This window comes from Mesoplodon densirostris, chromosome 2 (assembly GCF_025265405.1).
Source record: "Mesoplodon densirostris isolate mMesDen1 chromosome 2, mMesDen1 primary haplotype, whole genome shotgun sequence".
In the NCBI taxonomy this organism is placed as follows: Eukaryota; Metazoa; Chordata; class Mammalia; order Artiodactyla; family Ziphiidae; genus Mesoplodon; species Mesoplodon densirostris.
The window spans coordinates 131,391,771-131,408,656 of NC_082662.1; the positions used below are offsets into that span (position 1 = coordinate 131,391,771).

Here is a 16,886-nt window from a genome sequence, read left to right on the forward strand (position 1 = left end):
TAATGATTTGATATTTATACATACTGTGAAATGATTACCACAAGTCTACTTATCATTCATCACTATACATAGTTACAAATTATTTGTGATAAGAACTGTAAAAATTTACTCTCTCAGCAGTTTTCAAATATGCAGTACAATATAATGATAAACTATAGTTGCCATGCTGTATATTTCATAACTTATTTATTTTATACCTGGGAGTTTATACCTTTTGACTCCCTTCACCCATTTGACCTCCATCTCCCCCCTCCTCTGGCAACCACCAATCTGTCTCTAGGAATTGGCTAGCCCTGGGAGGGGCAGTCTTTCCCCAGTCAGTAAGGCCCCAGATGCGAGCCTATTAAGAACACAGAAAACGCAGGAGGAGCGTCTCTGGGGCAGGTCCAGCCTCCTGAGGGGGCGGAGGGAGGGAGCGCAGTCCCAGCCGGCACGGGGCTGCCACGCGGCGCATGCTCAGGCACACGCGCGTGCTCACGGGGTCCTTTCACAGCGCGCACGCTGTTTTGTAACTCCACAGTGGTGACCGGAATGAGACTCTCCTGGGTACTGTCACGTCCTCCCGTGGCTCTAAGACTTGTTCTTACGGGCCGCGCTCGCAGGGTAGCGTATGGGCCTAAACGCAGACGTGAATTTAGCAGCTTGAGAAGACGCACACTGATGACCTCCCGTGGTTTCTGAGGGCAGGGATTCAGAGCAGGCGGGCCAGGGGATTCCGGCCAAGGGTCCCTCAGGAGGCTGCAGTAGGGGCTTCAGCCAGGGCTGCCCCATCCGAAGGCCGGACCGGGCGGGATGCCTGGCTTCCAGGAGACCCCTCCTGTGGCTCCTCTGCACGTGGGGCCCAAAGGCTTGCTGAGGCTCCACATTGCACGGGGGCCGGCTCCCCTCAGGAGGAGTGTGATGCGGGAGAGCGTTGGTGGAAAGTTCTAGCCCCTCCTCCTCATCCTGTGACTACCTCAGCACCTTGTACACTGTGCTGTGTGCGTTTTTCTCTGAGCAGACCCTGCGGGACAGCGTGGCGTCTTCTCTGCTTTCAGTGGGTACAGGAGCCCAGGGAATTCAGGGCTGCCAGGACTGTCTGTCTGGACTCACTGAATGTTGTGGACCAGCAACAGAGTCCGTCGGCCACGTGAGTGTCTTAGATGCTCAGTGTTTTCCTACTGAGGTGGAGGTGCTTTTAACAATACCTCGCATTTCCTCCTATAGATTTTGTTGTGGTTTTTTTGTTTGTTTTCGCCGCACCGTGCAGCTCGTGGGATCTTAGTTCCCCAACCAGGGATTGAACCCGGGCCCTCGGCAGTGAAAGTGCAGAGTCCTGACCACTGGGCCACCAGGGAAGTCCCTCTTGGTCTTGTTGTTGTTGATAGCTGTTTTGAGGTGTAATTCCCACACTTTCCACAACATCCACCTAAAGTGTGCCATTCCGTGCTTTGTATTCATTGAGTGCAGTCGTCACTACTACCAATTTTAGAACATTCCATCATCCCGAGAGGAAACCCCATCCCCATTAGCATCCCTCCCATCCCCCTCCTGAGCCCCTGACAACCAGGAACCCACTCTCTGTCTCTGTGCACTTGCCTGTTCTGGATGTTTCCCATCAATGGAATCACACCCTGTGGGTCCTTCTCCGTCTGGCTTCTCTCACTGAGCACCGTGTTCTCATGGTCTATCCACGTTGTAGCGAGAGTCAGTGCTTCACTCTTTTTCGTGGATGGATAACATTTCAGTGTGTGGAGGGACGCATTTGTTCATTCGTTCACCTGTTGATGGACATTTGGGTGGTTTCCACCTTTTGGCGGTTATGAATCACGCCTCTGTGAACATTAATGTTTGGGTTTTTGGTGTGGTTTTTTTTTTGGCTGCATTGGGTCTTCGTTGCTACACGCGGGCTTTCTCTAGTTGTGGTGAGTGGGGTCTAGTCTTTGTTGCAGTGCACGGGCTTCTCATTGCGGTGGCTTCTCTTGTTGCGGAGCACAGGGTCTAGGCATGCGGGCTTCAGTAGTTGCAGCACGCGGCCTCTGTAGTTGTGGCGCACGGGCTTCATTGCTCCGTGGCCTGTGGGATCTTCCCGGACCAGGGCTCGAACCTGTGTCCCCTGCCTTGGTAGGTGGATTCTTAACCACTGCGCCACCAGGGAAGCCCAATGTTCAGGGTTTTGTGTGGACGAATATTCTCATTTCTCTTGGGCAGACACCCAGGAGAGGAATTGCTGGGTCATTTGCTAACTGTTTAAACTTTGAGGATCTGCCAGACCGTTTTCCAAACCCAGCTGTCCTCACTGTTTTCTGCCGTTTTCCAGGAGGCCTTGGGGCCGATTGTTCCCATCAGTGGTTCTTCCCCAAGGTTTCTGGGTCAGCAGTGGCGCTGATGCTGCGGGTCGGTTCCCCCATGTCGGGAACCACTGGTCTGCAGGGCTGCCCTGTGCTGGACCGCACGTGCTCCATCTCCCACCCCCGGCCTTGTCTACGTAATATGAGTTCAATGGATATTTACTGCTCCATCCTTGGTAAGTTGGAGGATATTATTAACGATAGAAGATTTTTTTTTCTTTTGCCTTAAAAAATAAGATTCTGGGCAAAAGGTCACATATCGTAATTCTATTTACAAATGTCCAGAACGGGTAAATCCACAGAAACAGAGAGTGTATTAGTGTTGTCAGGGGCTGGGGAGGGGATTGGGGCACGCCTGCTAATGGGGTGATGGGATGTTCTGGAACTACATAGAGGGGATAGTTGCCCAGCTCTGAATGCATTAAAACCCACTGAACTGTATACTTGAAGCGGGGGCCCATTCTGTGTGAATTATAGCTCAGTAGGGCTGCTGTTGCAAAGATGAGGCTTAGGACACAAAGGGTGTTTCTGGAGTTGTTTGACCTGTTAGGACCGCTGCGCCGTGGGGGGGCCTGTCCTGGGACCTTCCGGGCATCGGTGCCCTGGCCCGTAGGGGCTCTGCCCGCGTTGCCGTCCTCCACTGTGAAGCGTGGAAATGGTTGCCTGGGCTGAGAAGGGCAGTCGCCGTCCCGGGGCAGAGCTGGCAGCTCTGGGCCTGACCATCTCACCTCGGGCTTCAGCCCGTGCTCTTCGCGGCCCCTCCTCTCGCTGTGCATCCTCTTCGAGGCCCCTCCTCACCGCTAAAGGAACCTTCACCGGCGGGGCGGAGGTGCGGTCTAGAGTTACAGACCGTCCACACGATGCGTCGTCCTCACTTGGTTTCTGCGGGGTCTTGGCCGCCAAGACCCCGGCGAAAGGCCAGAGCGACTCCCGACGTGCTCCTTGGGGAAAGCGGCGAGGCCAGCCCGCCGGGCGCAGTGAGGCCAGGAGAGCGCCGCTGTGGCCGGGAGGGAGGACCGCTGCTCTCCCGCTCCGGGTTGCAGGAGTGGTGTTTCCCCATTTTACAGATGGGGACCGAGGCCTGAGGCCGTTCAGGGACTCAGAGGCAGGCCTGTGGCTTCCAGGCTGCCCGAGTGCCTGGGGGAAGTCCTGGGGAAGGAGGGTCAGGGGCTTTGAGTCCGTCCCGGTCCCTTCCCCGCAGCCCGCTGGGCGGCAGGGCGCTGCAGGAACAGGCGCTCCCGGAGCCAGCGTGTCCCCCGTGGCAGAACATGGCCCCAGCGCTGCGGGTGGAGCTCTCTGGTAGGACCCGCGGGTGGGGAAATGAGGCCGGGAGTCCCGGGAGCTGCAGCACCTGCCTCCTCTGGTCGCCTGCATCACCGGAGCGGGGAGGGATGGGTCTGAACCCTGTCCCGTTGTCTTTCAGGACAAACCCCACGATGCTGCTCACGAAATCATCGAGACCATCCGGTGAGTGTGGCGCCTGCTGGGGCGGGGCCTCGGGGTGGGCCAGTCCTGAGTTCCCAGCAGCCCCCCAGCCATGCGCTCCCCCATTCCTCCGTGCTGATCCGCGTCAGCATCATCAGCATCCAGGAGGCTTGGGAAGCGGGGCTGTGGGGTCACGGGGTCAAGTCCTCTGAGTGTGACCCAGGATGGGTTTTGGTGCTTCGTGAGCTGGCTTCCTGTGGAAGAGGCTGGAAATCCTGAGTGGCCAGCTTCCTGAGGGACCCCTCCCCTCTCCCCTCATCACCTTGCTTTACTCTTCTCCCGTGGGGTTTGGTGTGACCTTTGGGTTTGGGCCGCTCTTCCCTCTGTGAGCCTGCCCCGTGCTGTGCAGAGGAGGCTGGGTGCCGGGGAGGCTGACCCGGGTGAGATCTGGGAGGAGGGCCGCCTGCTGTGTTTCTAGTGGGCTGTCTCCTCACGTGGGACCTGAGGGTCTGCGATGGCCTCCAGAGTGCATCTAGCAAAAAAGAGCATTTTGAAATATTCTCTAAATTTTTGTATTTTATTTTATAATAATTTGCTTATTTATCTCAACGTAAATATTAAAAACGCATGAGAAATATTTTAACATTTGGCATTTGACTATTCCTATCTATTTCCTTAATGTTTCCTTTGCGTCCTATGATGATCTTTTCGGATAGAGAGCACATACCACTCTCATACCCCCCAGACTCTACAGCCCCATACACATGCAAAATAGCTTGTGGGGATGTGTTAACATACACTTGGTTGAGGCAGGAAGGCTGTAGAGTACATAGTTATTACACCTCAACATTTTAAGAGTTTTTGGAAAGTAACCCTAGTTTGAGTGCAAGTTCCATCGATTTATCAAATGCATTTCAGGTATACCTAGGTATGTCCAGTAAAATGGTAAGTCTATATTACTGGGAGACTATTTACATGAGCAAGTGAAAAGACATCTGTGCAAGAATATATTATAACCAAGAGTCAGATATAATACGTCAATCAAATAGAATGTAGATCCCAGAAGCATATCCACACATATTAGGACAATTGATTTTACAACAGAGCTGCAAAGCCAATTTTGAGGAGAAAGGATAGTCTTCTTGACAAATGGTGCTGGAAGCATATAGCACACGGATATTGTGCATAGATAGACATATGCAGAAGTATGACCTTTGATCCCTACTTCACACCATATAAAGAATTAACTAAATGTAGTTCAAAACATAAATCTCTAAAACTTGGACAAAATCTTTCTGACCTTGGGTTAAGCAAAGATTTCCTAGAGATGACACCACAAACAAGATCCATAAAAGAAAAAAAGTGATAAATTGGGTTTCATCTTTGGAAGCCATTATTAATAAAAGAAAAGCCACAGGTTGAAAGAAAGTATTTACAAATTATATACCTGAAAAGACTTGTGTCTCTAACACATATAGAACTCTCAAAACTCAGTAATTAGAAAAATTGTTAAAAATTAACAATATGGGTAAAAATATTTAAAAAGAGATCCTGCCAAGGAGGTGTACAGATGCAAATAAGCACAGGAAGTTGCTCAGTGTAATCAATTATTAGCTAAATGAACATGAAAGCCCCAGGAGATACCACTACACACCTACTGAATGGCTAAAATTAGAAAAGTCCAACCACACCAAGTATTGGTGAGGCAGTGTAGGAACTGGAAGTTTTTTACACTGCTAGTGGGAAGGAAAATTGCACAGTCACTTCAGTCAACAGTTTGGCTGTTTCTTTATAAGTTGAACATACACCTACCGTATGATCCAGTGTTTCTGCACCTAGATATTTATGCAAGAAAAATGAAAGCATATGTTCGTACAAAGACTTGTACATGGATCATCATAGCATCTTTATTTTTAATAGACAGAATTGTAACAACCTCGAGCACCCATCAACAGGCGAATGAATAAACATACTGTGGTATACTCATACAGTGAAACACTACTCAGCAAAGCAAAGTGATAAACTATTGATACCCACAAAAATATGAATTACTCTCAAAATAATTACATTGTGTGAAAGAAGCCAGATAAAAGGGTCCTCACTGTGTGAATCCCTTTATATAAATTTCTAGAAAAACTCAAACACATCTATAACGATAGACACCATATCAGTCGTCACTTCGGGATGTGGAGGGGTGGAATGTGAGGGAAAAAAAAAGGGGCTTTATGAATGAGGCATAAAAACACTTGCAAGTGATGGATATGTTTCTTTTCTTGATTTGTGTTGGCAGTTCCATGGGTATATGCATATTTCAGAACTTAAGTTGTGGTCTTTAAGTATGTGCAGTGTACTGTGTGTCCATTCTATTTAACAGAGCCATTAAAAAAAGGCTAAGAACAGACGTTTGTCTCAACAAATAAATGTAGCAAAGAACAGAAAAGTCAACTACTGTATGATCTCTGTCAGTTGAATTTTCCTATAGTTTGTTTCCCTCAAAAAATATATATCCCAGTTCTTAAAAGAGATGGGACTCTTAATAAAAGGTTAAAAAAGAGCAAAGCCATCAGCAGGGTGAGTTCCAGGTACTTCTCAATAGTGAGACACGAGGTGCACGGTGCAGACATGCCAGGATGTTTGTTCTTCCTGCCCAATATTTTAGAGAGGATATTAAACCACCTCTTTTAAATGCCTGCAAGCGACGGCCAGAGTGGAGTTTGAAGAATGATGGCTGTGATCTTTAATATGGTTGTGCCTTTGTAAAGACGCTCACTCAGAATTTCCAGGGTAATTTTGGAGTCAACTTGTTTTTGTTTTTTGGATGATATATATGTCTAACTCACCTCAAGAATATATCCACGTAGACTTGAAGTTAGGGACCAGCTGGTGTAAATTTGTGTGGTTATCTCCTGACCTAACCTTTTAGCTTCTTTTTTATTCCTTGATTGTAGTTAAGCTTCATCTTGCCTCAGGGCCTTTGTATTTGCTGTTCCCATGTCTTGGAAATATTATTTACAGAAAAATTGTCCATAAATGATTCCTTTCTATTCTTGGGCACTCATCTCTTAAAGATACTTTTTCCTTGATTGTCCTACGAACCTAACTCAGTCCCAATTTATCAGATTACCTTACTTCTTTCACAGAATAATAATAAAAACAAATATTATCTTTGGTGTCTCTTTGTATTTAGATGAACTTCTTTCCAAAGAACACAAGCACCACAGTGACAGAGGTTGTTACCTTTCTTATCCCTTATTCTGTGTCTTAGAACTGTGTCTGGCATGTAGTAATCACTTGAGGTCTGTTGACTGTGTAAAGAATATGTGAGTAGATGAACAGATTTGGAGTTCTTTGAGGTCGCGCTTAATGATGGCTGGTGTTGGTGATTAAATTAAAACTGTAGGTTTTAGAGTTGGAAGTGATGTTGCTGAGTCTCACAGCTACAGCAAAACTCTCCCTACTGTAGCATCCCTGACAGATGATCAAGTCTGAGCTTGAATAACTGTATATGTAAGACCCTAACCAGGGCAACCTCGTAGCTTTCTTCAAGCAGATCAAAACCTTCCATGGGAGTTTGCTCGCTATTATTCAGCTATAATTAGGAGAAAACGGTTTGATTTACCCACAATCATCTTCTCTGAGTCTCCTTGTTCTAGTTCCTAGAGAATAGACAGGACAGAGTTTCCTCTAAATTACATCCTTTGGATTTGCATTCCTGCTTGTACCAAAATAAACACCATGCTATGGCAAAATTCCCCTTGATTGTCTGCCACTTATTGCTACATTGCTTGTTGATGTTTAGAAATAATTTGTCTTAATGTTCCACATTATAATTGATGGAGTACAGAAATAAAAGAGATCTCAGGGTTATGTCAGAAGCAATCAGACAGATATTTTAACTTACCCTTTTAATGTATTTAATGTTGACACTGTGAGGAATTGAGCAGTATAGTCATCGCATTATTGCCATTGCTGAAAAAATGTATTTATTGTGAAATTTATGGTAACTTTGAAAGTATTAGCTGATGGGGGAATTGTCAGCTACATCTTAGAGCTCTGAGCATTTCTCAAAAATTTGTGATACGAAACACCTCTGCCTTTTCTTTTATTTCTGTTATGTTCAACTACTTCACAAAAAGCATTCTTCATATTCCTGAAATAATGATGGGCTTAGTTGAGATTCTTTTGGGCCATAAGGGACCAATATGTGTGCATAATACTGTCAAGTTACACAGAGCCTGGATGTTTGGCTCCAGACTGAAAGCCCCATGGAGTCGCTTTTTCACATCTGTTCACCAATGTGTATGAATGGGAGAAAACCAAAGTTCTGGTTTGTTTGATCAAGGAGAGCCACACTCCTTTTACTTTTGCTGTGACAAACAAGTAAAGAGGTGTAAAATATATGAAAAGAGACTATTAGGGTTTGGTAGAACGCTTAAGTGGGATGTAGAGAAAAGCAAGTGAGTACTGCTGGCAAACTTTTTCAAGGACAGCTATCGAAATAATAATAGTAGTAACAACAATAGTAAGGTTGACTTTAAAAGACTTAAGAGTGGCATGGATTCCTAAACACTCTACATGTATTAACTCCATGCCACAGCTCTGTAAAATGGGTGAGGTTATTAACCCCTTGTTTTTCAAAGAGGAAGTGAAACACAAAGAAGAAACACTCCTGAAGTCCCACCACTAATAAGTGGTAAAGCTGGGGAAAAAAAGATCCAGGCAAATTAATTTCAGAGTCAGTGCTCTTAACCAGTAGGTTATGTCCCACAGGTAATATTTGCACATTTTGAAATCACTTTACAAATACTATTTCTACCCCTAAAGTACACAGGGAATACCCAGGGAAATTAGCATTATAATTATTTTTATATCTTTGCCAATAATCTGTTAACTTTTGGCAATTCAATATCCTTCCCCAACTTCTTAAAAATTCAGCCTACAATCCAAAAATATAAGGGCTAGTGAAAATAAATATCTTGTAAATCCAGTTCAAGAGAGCAACTAAAACCTAAGGCCCCCAAGGATGTAAAAGAGAAAGCAAAAGAAAAGAAGAGACAAGAAGCCCAAACCCTATGATTAAGCTCCACGTTGTTAGATATAGGGGCATTTAATTAATGCTTCTTTAATACCTTGTGCACAGAGACATGGCTCTACAGAAGCCAAGGAGTCTCCCTTTCATCACTGATTCATGGTATGCACCTGGCAGGGTCGCTTCCTTCTTTGAGCCTCAAAGCTTTTCATCAAGACAGTGAGGGAAATGGAACAAGGTTAGCTCTCACAACCCAGCTTTCATGTTCTCTTGTGGTACCTGTGAGTCTAGGTAAGTGCCGAATATCTTTAACATGACAGATTATATTTTTTCTTAACAATTTCTCTTCTGATTTTTACGTGATTTCTAATACATAATAGAATAGTAGAAAAGAAAAAAATACCACACTGAAAAGTAACTGATACACTAACTTTCCATTCTCATTTCACTGCCAATTCAGCCAAAAGCCTTCTGTAGAATTCTGATGCAGACCATGAAAACACACTGTAAGTGTTCCAAAGTCTTTTCCATATTTGGTAGTCCTGTGATTTCCATTGACAGGACTATCTTGGACTGTCATCTGCAAATCTATCAAAAAGAAATTAAGTAATAGGAATTCATATCAATGGTATTGGAGAAAGAAACCCTTGAACTTATCTTACTGCGTGAACCTTCATCCATGTACAAAATCGACAAGAAAGGTTAAACTTTAAAGGCAACATATTCCCATGAAAAGAAGGGAGAACATAACCCAACTAATATACAATACTAACATTATGTACATACACATATATACAAGAGGTCTTGAAATATATTCCCAGATATTAATTGGATTAAGGTTTGGGGCAATAAAGCATTTTTTCTCATAGAGAACATTATTCTTTAAGGCACATACAGACACACATATCTGTCCTGCTGGTCTCTCACAGTTTCAGTTGATTCCAGACATGTCCCCAGTTCATTTCCCCATATATTTATTCTCGGATTAGTTATTTTTGAACAGGTGTTCATCTCTTTAGAAATACCTGTGCCATGACCGCAGAGTACTCAGATTTTTTTTTGTCATTTGGTGGCATATGATGGGGAAAATGATGAGTTATATGACAGGAGAGGTACAAGGTGAACCTTAGAGTAAGTAAGACTTTATGCATAGTTCTTAATCCCAAAAGGAAAAAAGAAGGATAGCAGCAAAAATCATTGGAATAAAGGACCTCTCAGATGAATCAGCATTAGGATGATTCATTGGTTACTGACTGTCCAGTCATTTTAGGTTATAAAGTATTCCTGAGTGGCTGCATCATTTTATGAAAGGATCTACCGAACTATAGCTTTGTCTTGCTGGAATTAGTTTATATGGCAATAATGTGCTTAGAGAATGGCAATTCTGAATTCATGTCTTCCCCAAACTGAAGACACTCGTTAAGGTACAAGTTTACCCAACACCGAAAATGATTTATCCATACTATACTAATTGAGACTGTGTCTTACCATTCTTGTTTGTTAAAGAAGATAACAAGGCTAAGTTTGAGTAGAGTAATAGCAGGATACTTAGAAAATGCTTTCAGGTTAAGTTTTGTAAACAAAGTTCAGTGTTCACCCACCAAAAGCAAATCAGCTCATTTAGTATTGCAGGCAATGCCTTCATACGTTTTCACTGCCACTAAAGGAATTGAAAACACCTGTTGGATATATTCCCTCCTAGAATGCCATTTGTACACTTATTCATAATAGGACCTGTTATTTTAAATGCAAACTCATAAGGCTCAGAATTGATACTCAGTATTTTTAACGATCACATGGTTTAGGTTCTCAGATTTGGGCTCAGACTTGCATTTCAAGCATTGCAATCTGGGCTTGTAAAATGATTTCCTTGCAACCAGGAAAAATTGTTTATCTGAATCTAAAGTCCAATTAAAGAAATGTAATAGTGGTGATAGTGGTTGATGAAGCAGACTAGCATAGCAGCTAGGGCAATTATAGACAAGTTACATTTAACCTCTCTGTGCCGCAGTGTCTTCCTCTGAAACTGAGTTTCTTCATCAATGGTGATAAATACTGGTACCAATCTGACAGAATTATTGTAAGAAATGAAGGAGTTCACAAGTTTCCTAAAGGCTTAATGTTTGGCTTGTCATTACTAAATGCTGGTAATTATTGGTAAAACAATATCCCTCTATTATTTATTATATCAAAATAGTAATGATAAGAGCCTGTAATTTTAGTAGTTCTATTTTTTGGTCATATAGTTTAGACTAACATACATTGTTTAAATGTGAAACCAAGAAAAAAACAGTTTTTTTTTTTTTTAACCTGGTCAAGGAACCCAAATCACCTAATTCAGAAATGTTTCTAACTTGGCATCTGCTTTGAATCTGTCACAGTCAGAGAAAGTTTATTGTCTCAGAAAGTGACAGCCTTGTATTTGTGTAGCATAGAAAAGAAGATACAAGCTAGATAAGATACATATACCCCTTATCCTAGTCATGCCACATAGAGTGCAAAACTATTCCTGCTGGGTTCAAACATTGTGATCCAGAGCCTGCCATTGCCTATTATCAGCAGCAGCAAAGGGTAAGAACCGTATGTGTTTGCCCTTAAGTTGGTCTACAACACAGATACTGTCAATCAGCGTCTGATAGTACCCTCCCCATGGACAACCTTCTGTGCTCTCTTGAGCATGCTCAGGTGGAGTCTACCATCAGCGTAGTGGGAGTTCACTTCGCTTCAAGTGTGTCCACATTGAAGGGTGAAATTAACAAATACTCACCAAATTGTGGCTGTGCAAACTAGGAAAATAGTTAAAGAATCAGGAAAGAAAAAATCATGCAAATACTCATTTGCCCTCAACCCAATAAAAAACCTTCTTGGTTAGAAAAAAGTTGCCAAAGATGAAAGCGCAGAATAGTGCTAATTTAGCCTAACCACAGTGTCAAAGCAAATAACACACATACACACAAACGCAAAAGGAAGCCCTCTTCACACTAATGCCCCAAAATCCTTCATGGGTCTTCAAATTGAGCAGATTAGATAGGTTGTCCTTTACGGACTGAGTCCACCTAACAAGACTGGTTACTAACAGAATATCTCTGTTTTGTCATTTAATAGACATCCCAAATTTAATATACCTTGCAATCAAATACACACATAGTCACTCATGCTTTTCCTGTAGACTTTCCAAAACTGAAAAGCGCAGCTCCATTCTTCCTGGTGCTCAGTTACAAAATGTGATTCATCTTTGACGTTTTTCTTTCTCTCTCCTTTCACATCCAACACAGAAGCAAAATGTGTCAGCCCTATCTTTGAGATTGAACAAGAATTTGACAGCTTCTCAATTTTCCCACTATTATGACTCAGGATTAAGATTTCGTTGTCTGTCATCTTAATTATTATCCATCTGAAAGGTGTCCTTAACACAGTGGCCGGAGAATATTTGAGAATCTAAGTCAGAAGAATTATGTGACTTCAGTGTCTTACCCTTCATCATTGTTGAAGCTGAAGTTCTTTAAATGCTGGAAAGTTGCTACATGATTACCCTCCACATTATATATTTAATCTCATCTCCTCCACCTCTACTCCTTGCTCACTCTTTTCCAAACACCTTATAGTCTTTAGTCCTTGATGTTCAACAAGTATAGTAGGAAGACATTTTCACTTGCTGTTCCCTTTACCTGAATTGCTGTTGTCTTTATTATCTACAGTACTCATCCACTCACTTTTTTAGGTCTTTTCTCAAATATCACCGTCTCCATTATGAGGCCTTGCTTGGATTCCCTGTAATAACCTGCAGCCCCACTAATACACCCTACCTCCTTAGAAGCCTCCCTTCTGCTGTAGAATCTGTTGAATGAATGGAGTGAGTTATGTCTAATTTCCAAAAAAATAAACATCAACCGTAAATACTTGTTGAGAGATGGGTTCAGGGTATAAAGAATAAAAGAAGTGTAAATTCAGGCCTTACCATTCACCATCCATTCCCTCAGGGTTCTGCTATTGTGTATCTTTGAATAAAAAGCACAATTTGAGAAGACCAACTAATAGCTTAAATTCGTTAGAATCCCAAACCTTTTATAGTAGAAATGTGATAAAAATTGTGTCAGAGATTCTCAACAAAATGTTAGCAAATTGAAGCCAAAAAAGTAAAAAAAATAATTATATACCATGACCAAACGGGATTTATGTCAGGTATGTAAGGCTGGTTCAACATTTGAAAATTAATTAATAGAATCCAACCAAGACAAAAAAAGGGGAAAAAACATATAAATACATGCGGAAGAAGCATTTGACAAAATCCAGCGTGCGCTCATGTGAAAAACTCTCAGTAAACTAGGAATAGAGAGGGACTTTCTTAACTTGATAAATATGATCTACAAAAAAAAAAACCAATAGCTAACATCATACTTACTTGAGATAAACTCAGTGTTTTCCCACTAAGATTAAGCAGAAGGCAAGGATGTCCTCCTTTATTATCACTTTTCAATATTGTGCTGCAAGTCCTTGCTAATGCAATAAGGCAAGAAAAGGAAATAAAAGGTGTACATATTGAGAAGGGAGACATAAAGCTGTCTTTGTTCACAGATGACATGATCATCTATGTAGAAAATCTTAAAGAGTTGACCCAAAACTCCTGTAACTAATAAGTGATTATAGCAAGGTTGCAGGATCCAAGGTTAATATACAAAAGGCAATTGCTTTCCTATATACCAATAATGAACAAGTGGAATAGGTTAAAAAAAAGCACACACTATTTACATTAACATTGCCAAAAGTGTAATACTTCAGTATAAATCTAATAAAATATGTACAACATCTATAGGAGGAAAACTACAAAACCATGATGAATGAAGTCAAAGAATAACTAAATAAATGGAGAATGGAGAGATATTGCATGTTCATGAATAGGAAGACTCAGTATTATCAAAATGTCAGTTCTTTCCAACTTAATCTATAGAAATTCAGTGTGATCCCAATCAAAATCTCAGCAAGTTATTTTATGGATATTGGCAAACTGATTCTAAAGTCCATATGAAGAGGCAAGAGATCCAGAATAGCTATCACCTCATTGAAGGACACAGTTGAAGGAATGACACTACCCAGCTTGAAGACTTATTATGAAGGTGCAGTAATCAAGACAGGGTGGTATTGGTGAAAGAAGAAATAGATCAATGGAACAGAATAAAGAGCCCCAAAATAGACCTACATAAATAAAATCAACTGATATTTGGCAAGAGAACAAAGACAATACAGTGGAGCAAAGATAGTCTTTTCATCAAATAGTGTTGAAACAACTGGATGTCCATAGTAAAAAAAAAAAAAAAAGTAATCTAGACACAGACTTTATATCTTTCATAAAAATCAACTCAAAAATGAACCACAGACCTAAATGTAAAACACAAAACTGTAAAACTCCCAGAAGATAACAGAGGAGAAAACCTAGATGACCTTGGGTATGGCAATGACTTTTAAAATATAACACCAAAGGCACAATCCATGAAAGAAATAATTGATAAGCTAGACTTCATTAAAATAGAAAATGTCTGCTCTGTGAAAATCACTATCAAGATAATGAAAAGACAAGCCACAGAGTGGGAGAAAACATTTGTAAAAGACACATCTTGTTAGGGTAAAGTGGCAACTTGCAAGCTTTTTACATGTGCAAATGGTGTAATTTATTGTGGTATGTAGTGTGAGGTACAGACTTTAGTTTTCAATGGGTGTGTAGTTTTCTAGGCATGAATTTTAAAGATTATAACTTGACTTTATCACAATCAAACTTCCCAGACATACTTGGAAATATTTGTTGATATTCTTTTCTGTTTAATTTGTATACGTGCTCATTCATGTAGTAATGCTACAATGTTTGAATTGTAGTGGCTTTATAGTTAAGTTATATAGCTGCCTGCTAATTAACAGATACTCAATTTCTAATAAAATTTATGACTTGTACCTGAATGCCTCCAGATTATGTTCTTCATTCAGACTCTTAACTATTCACTCAATATAAATTCAGAGCTGATATACATTAAAAACTGAACTAAGGTGGCTAACATGTTTTAGTTTTCATCTATATTCCTAGATTTAAAATACGAGAAAGTAATAGAATGCAACATTTTTAAAAACCTCTAATGACTCACATTTTCTATCTCTTAATTAAAACAGAATACCCTGTGGAATATCTTTGCATCATTTACCCGGTTTCATTAATTCTGACAGCTGCAGTTAATTTAAATTCACTCTGGTAAAATGAGAGCTCAGTATAAGGTTTTAGCATACTCAGTGAGACTTACAAATAGTCATCTGCTAGGTGGTAAACAGTGAACAGTCTTGTTTACTGCAAATAATCTTAGCCAATAAATGTTATTTATGCTCCATTTAAGAATAAAGATGTTAATCTGAGATCACAGAACGATCTTTTTGTTAAAGCTAAAAGCAATTCTGCTTTGATTAGTTGCAAATGCAAATATTACCCAACTTCTTTCTCCTTCTTTGATAGTTGTATAGAAATAAAACTAAATATAAGAATGTAAGCGAAACCCACTACAAATGAAACTGCACTACAGGCCCAGTATCTTCAGTGATTTCTAGATGATTTCTATGCTCAAACCTTCATTCTATCCTCTCTTCCTAAACAGAATTGGTTTTTTTTTTTTTTTTTTTGGTTTTGAGTAAGTTTTATTATACAAGGGATTCATGTTCTTTATAGAGAAATCATGTAATCAAATAATCCAAAAATAGATTTAAAAGCAGCCATAATTCCACCTCTCAGATATATTATCACTGTATCTATTGTATAGTATAGCTTTCTTATATATATTTTTAACATCTTTATTACAGTATGATTGCTTTACAATGTTGTGTTAGTTTCTGCTGTATAACAGTGCATCAACTATACGTATATATACATCCCCATATCCCCTCCTTTTTGTGTCTCCCTCGCACCCTCCGTATCCCACCCGTCTAGGTGGTCACAGAGCCCCGATCTGATCTCCCTGTGCCATTTGGCTGCTTCCCACTAACTAGCTATTTTACATTTGGTAGTGTATATATGTCTATGCCACTCTCTCACTTCATCCCAGATTACCCTTCCCCCTCCCTATGTCCCTAAACAGAATTTTAAGAAGGTAGCCAAGATAAAATGAGAAACTGATTTAGACTTAAGTCCCAAATTTACAGCTTCAATGATTTAGCAAAATTCCTTGACAGCTATACTGAGCCTCAGTTTTCACGTTTGTAAAAGGGTGAGGATTAAAAAAACTGATACTTCTGGAAATGCCTGTCATTCTGATTGGATATTTTTAAAATGTTAACTGGAATTTAAATGTATAAATTATGAAAAGAAGATGACAAAAATGTCTATTATCATTTTATTACCCAAATAAACCCTGGTGGTCCACTGATAGGAGAAGAGGCTTCTCTAAGTAGTTTTCTTCATCCTGATTTCTGGACACTTCCTTCTTTAATCTGCTTTTGGAGGCACCGGGTGACATTTTGGCAAGTTTTATTCAATTTCTTTATGCCTTGATTTTAGGAAAGAAGAATAGTAGCTGTGCTGAGCTCTGCTAGGTCAGATAGAATTTTGGAGTATTCTCTTTCTCTCTCTTGTAGACAGCCACTGTCATTTGGTAAGCCATAAGCCTTCCTTTGCTTTGACTGTGGTTAGTGTGTTTGTTGGATTTCTAAAATGTATTTTTACTTTTTATTGTTTAGTTTGAAAAGATTGGGCTATATTTTTAGAAGTTTATCCCTTCATTTTGGAAGGACTTTTAAGTTGTGTTATTGCATGCAAGAGAGCTAACGGAATTCTGGACTCCATATTTTCGTTTTTACCTTTTTTTTTTTTTTTCCTCTCAGACTTTGAAACAACAATGGCTAAGAATGAGAGGAACTCAGAACCGAATATTTTTTCCCTTGTCAAGCACAGAGAATATGGGGAAAAAATGAAATTGGGAAATTGTTTTGCTCCTCTTCCTCCTCCTTTTTGGTCAGTTACCTTAGTCGTCCACCTCACTTTGTATTTGTAGCCTGGCTTCAGAAAGACCTGAATTTGATGAACTACACACTGTTGGAGTAGTAGATTGCTAGAAGGAACCAAGATCCAGACGACC

General features: G+C 41.0%; 1 protein-coding gene across 1 annotated transcript in view; it reads right to left on the bottom strand.

Moving 5' to 3' along the window:
* Positions 1-3,773: 3,773 nt before the first annotated feature.
* The window catches only part of LOC132476113 (centrosomal protein of 78 kDa-like), a 51,328-nt gene continuing 38,215 nt past the window's right edge, over positions 3,774-16,886 (bottom strand). Inside the window, 2 exon segments of the mRNA XM_060077859.1 lie at positions 3,774-4,009; positions 4,078-4,287. Coding sequence (XP_059933842.1) covers positions 3,774-4,009; positions 4,078-4,287 — 446 coding nt within the window.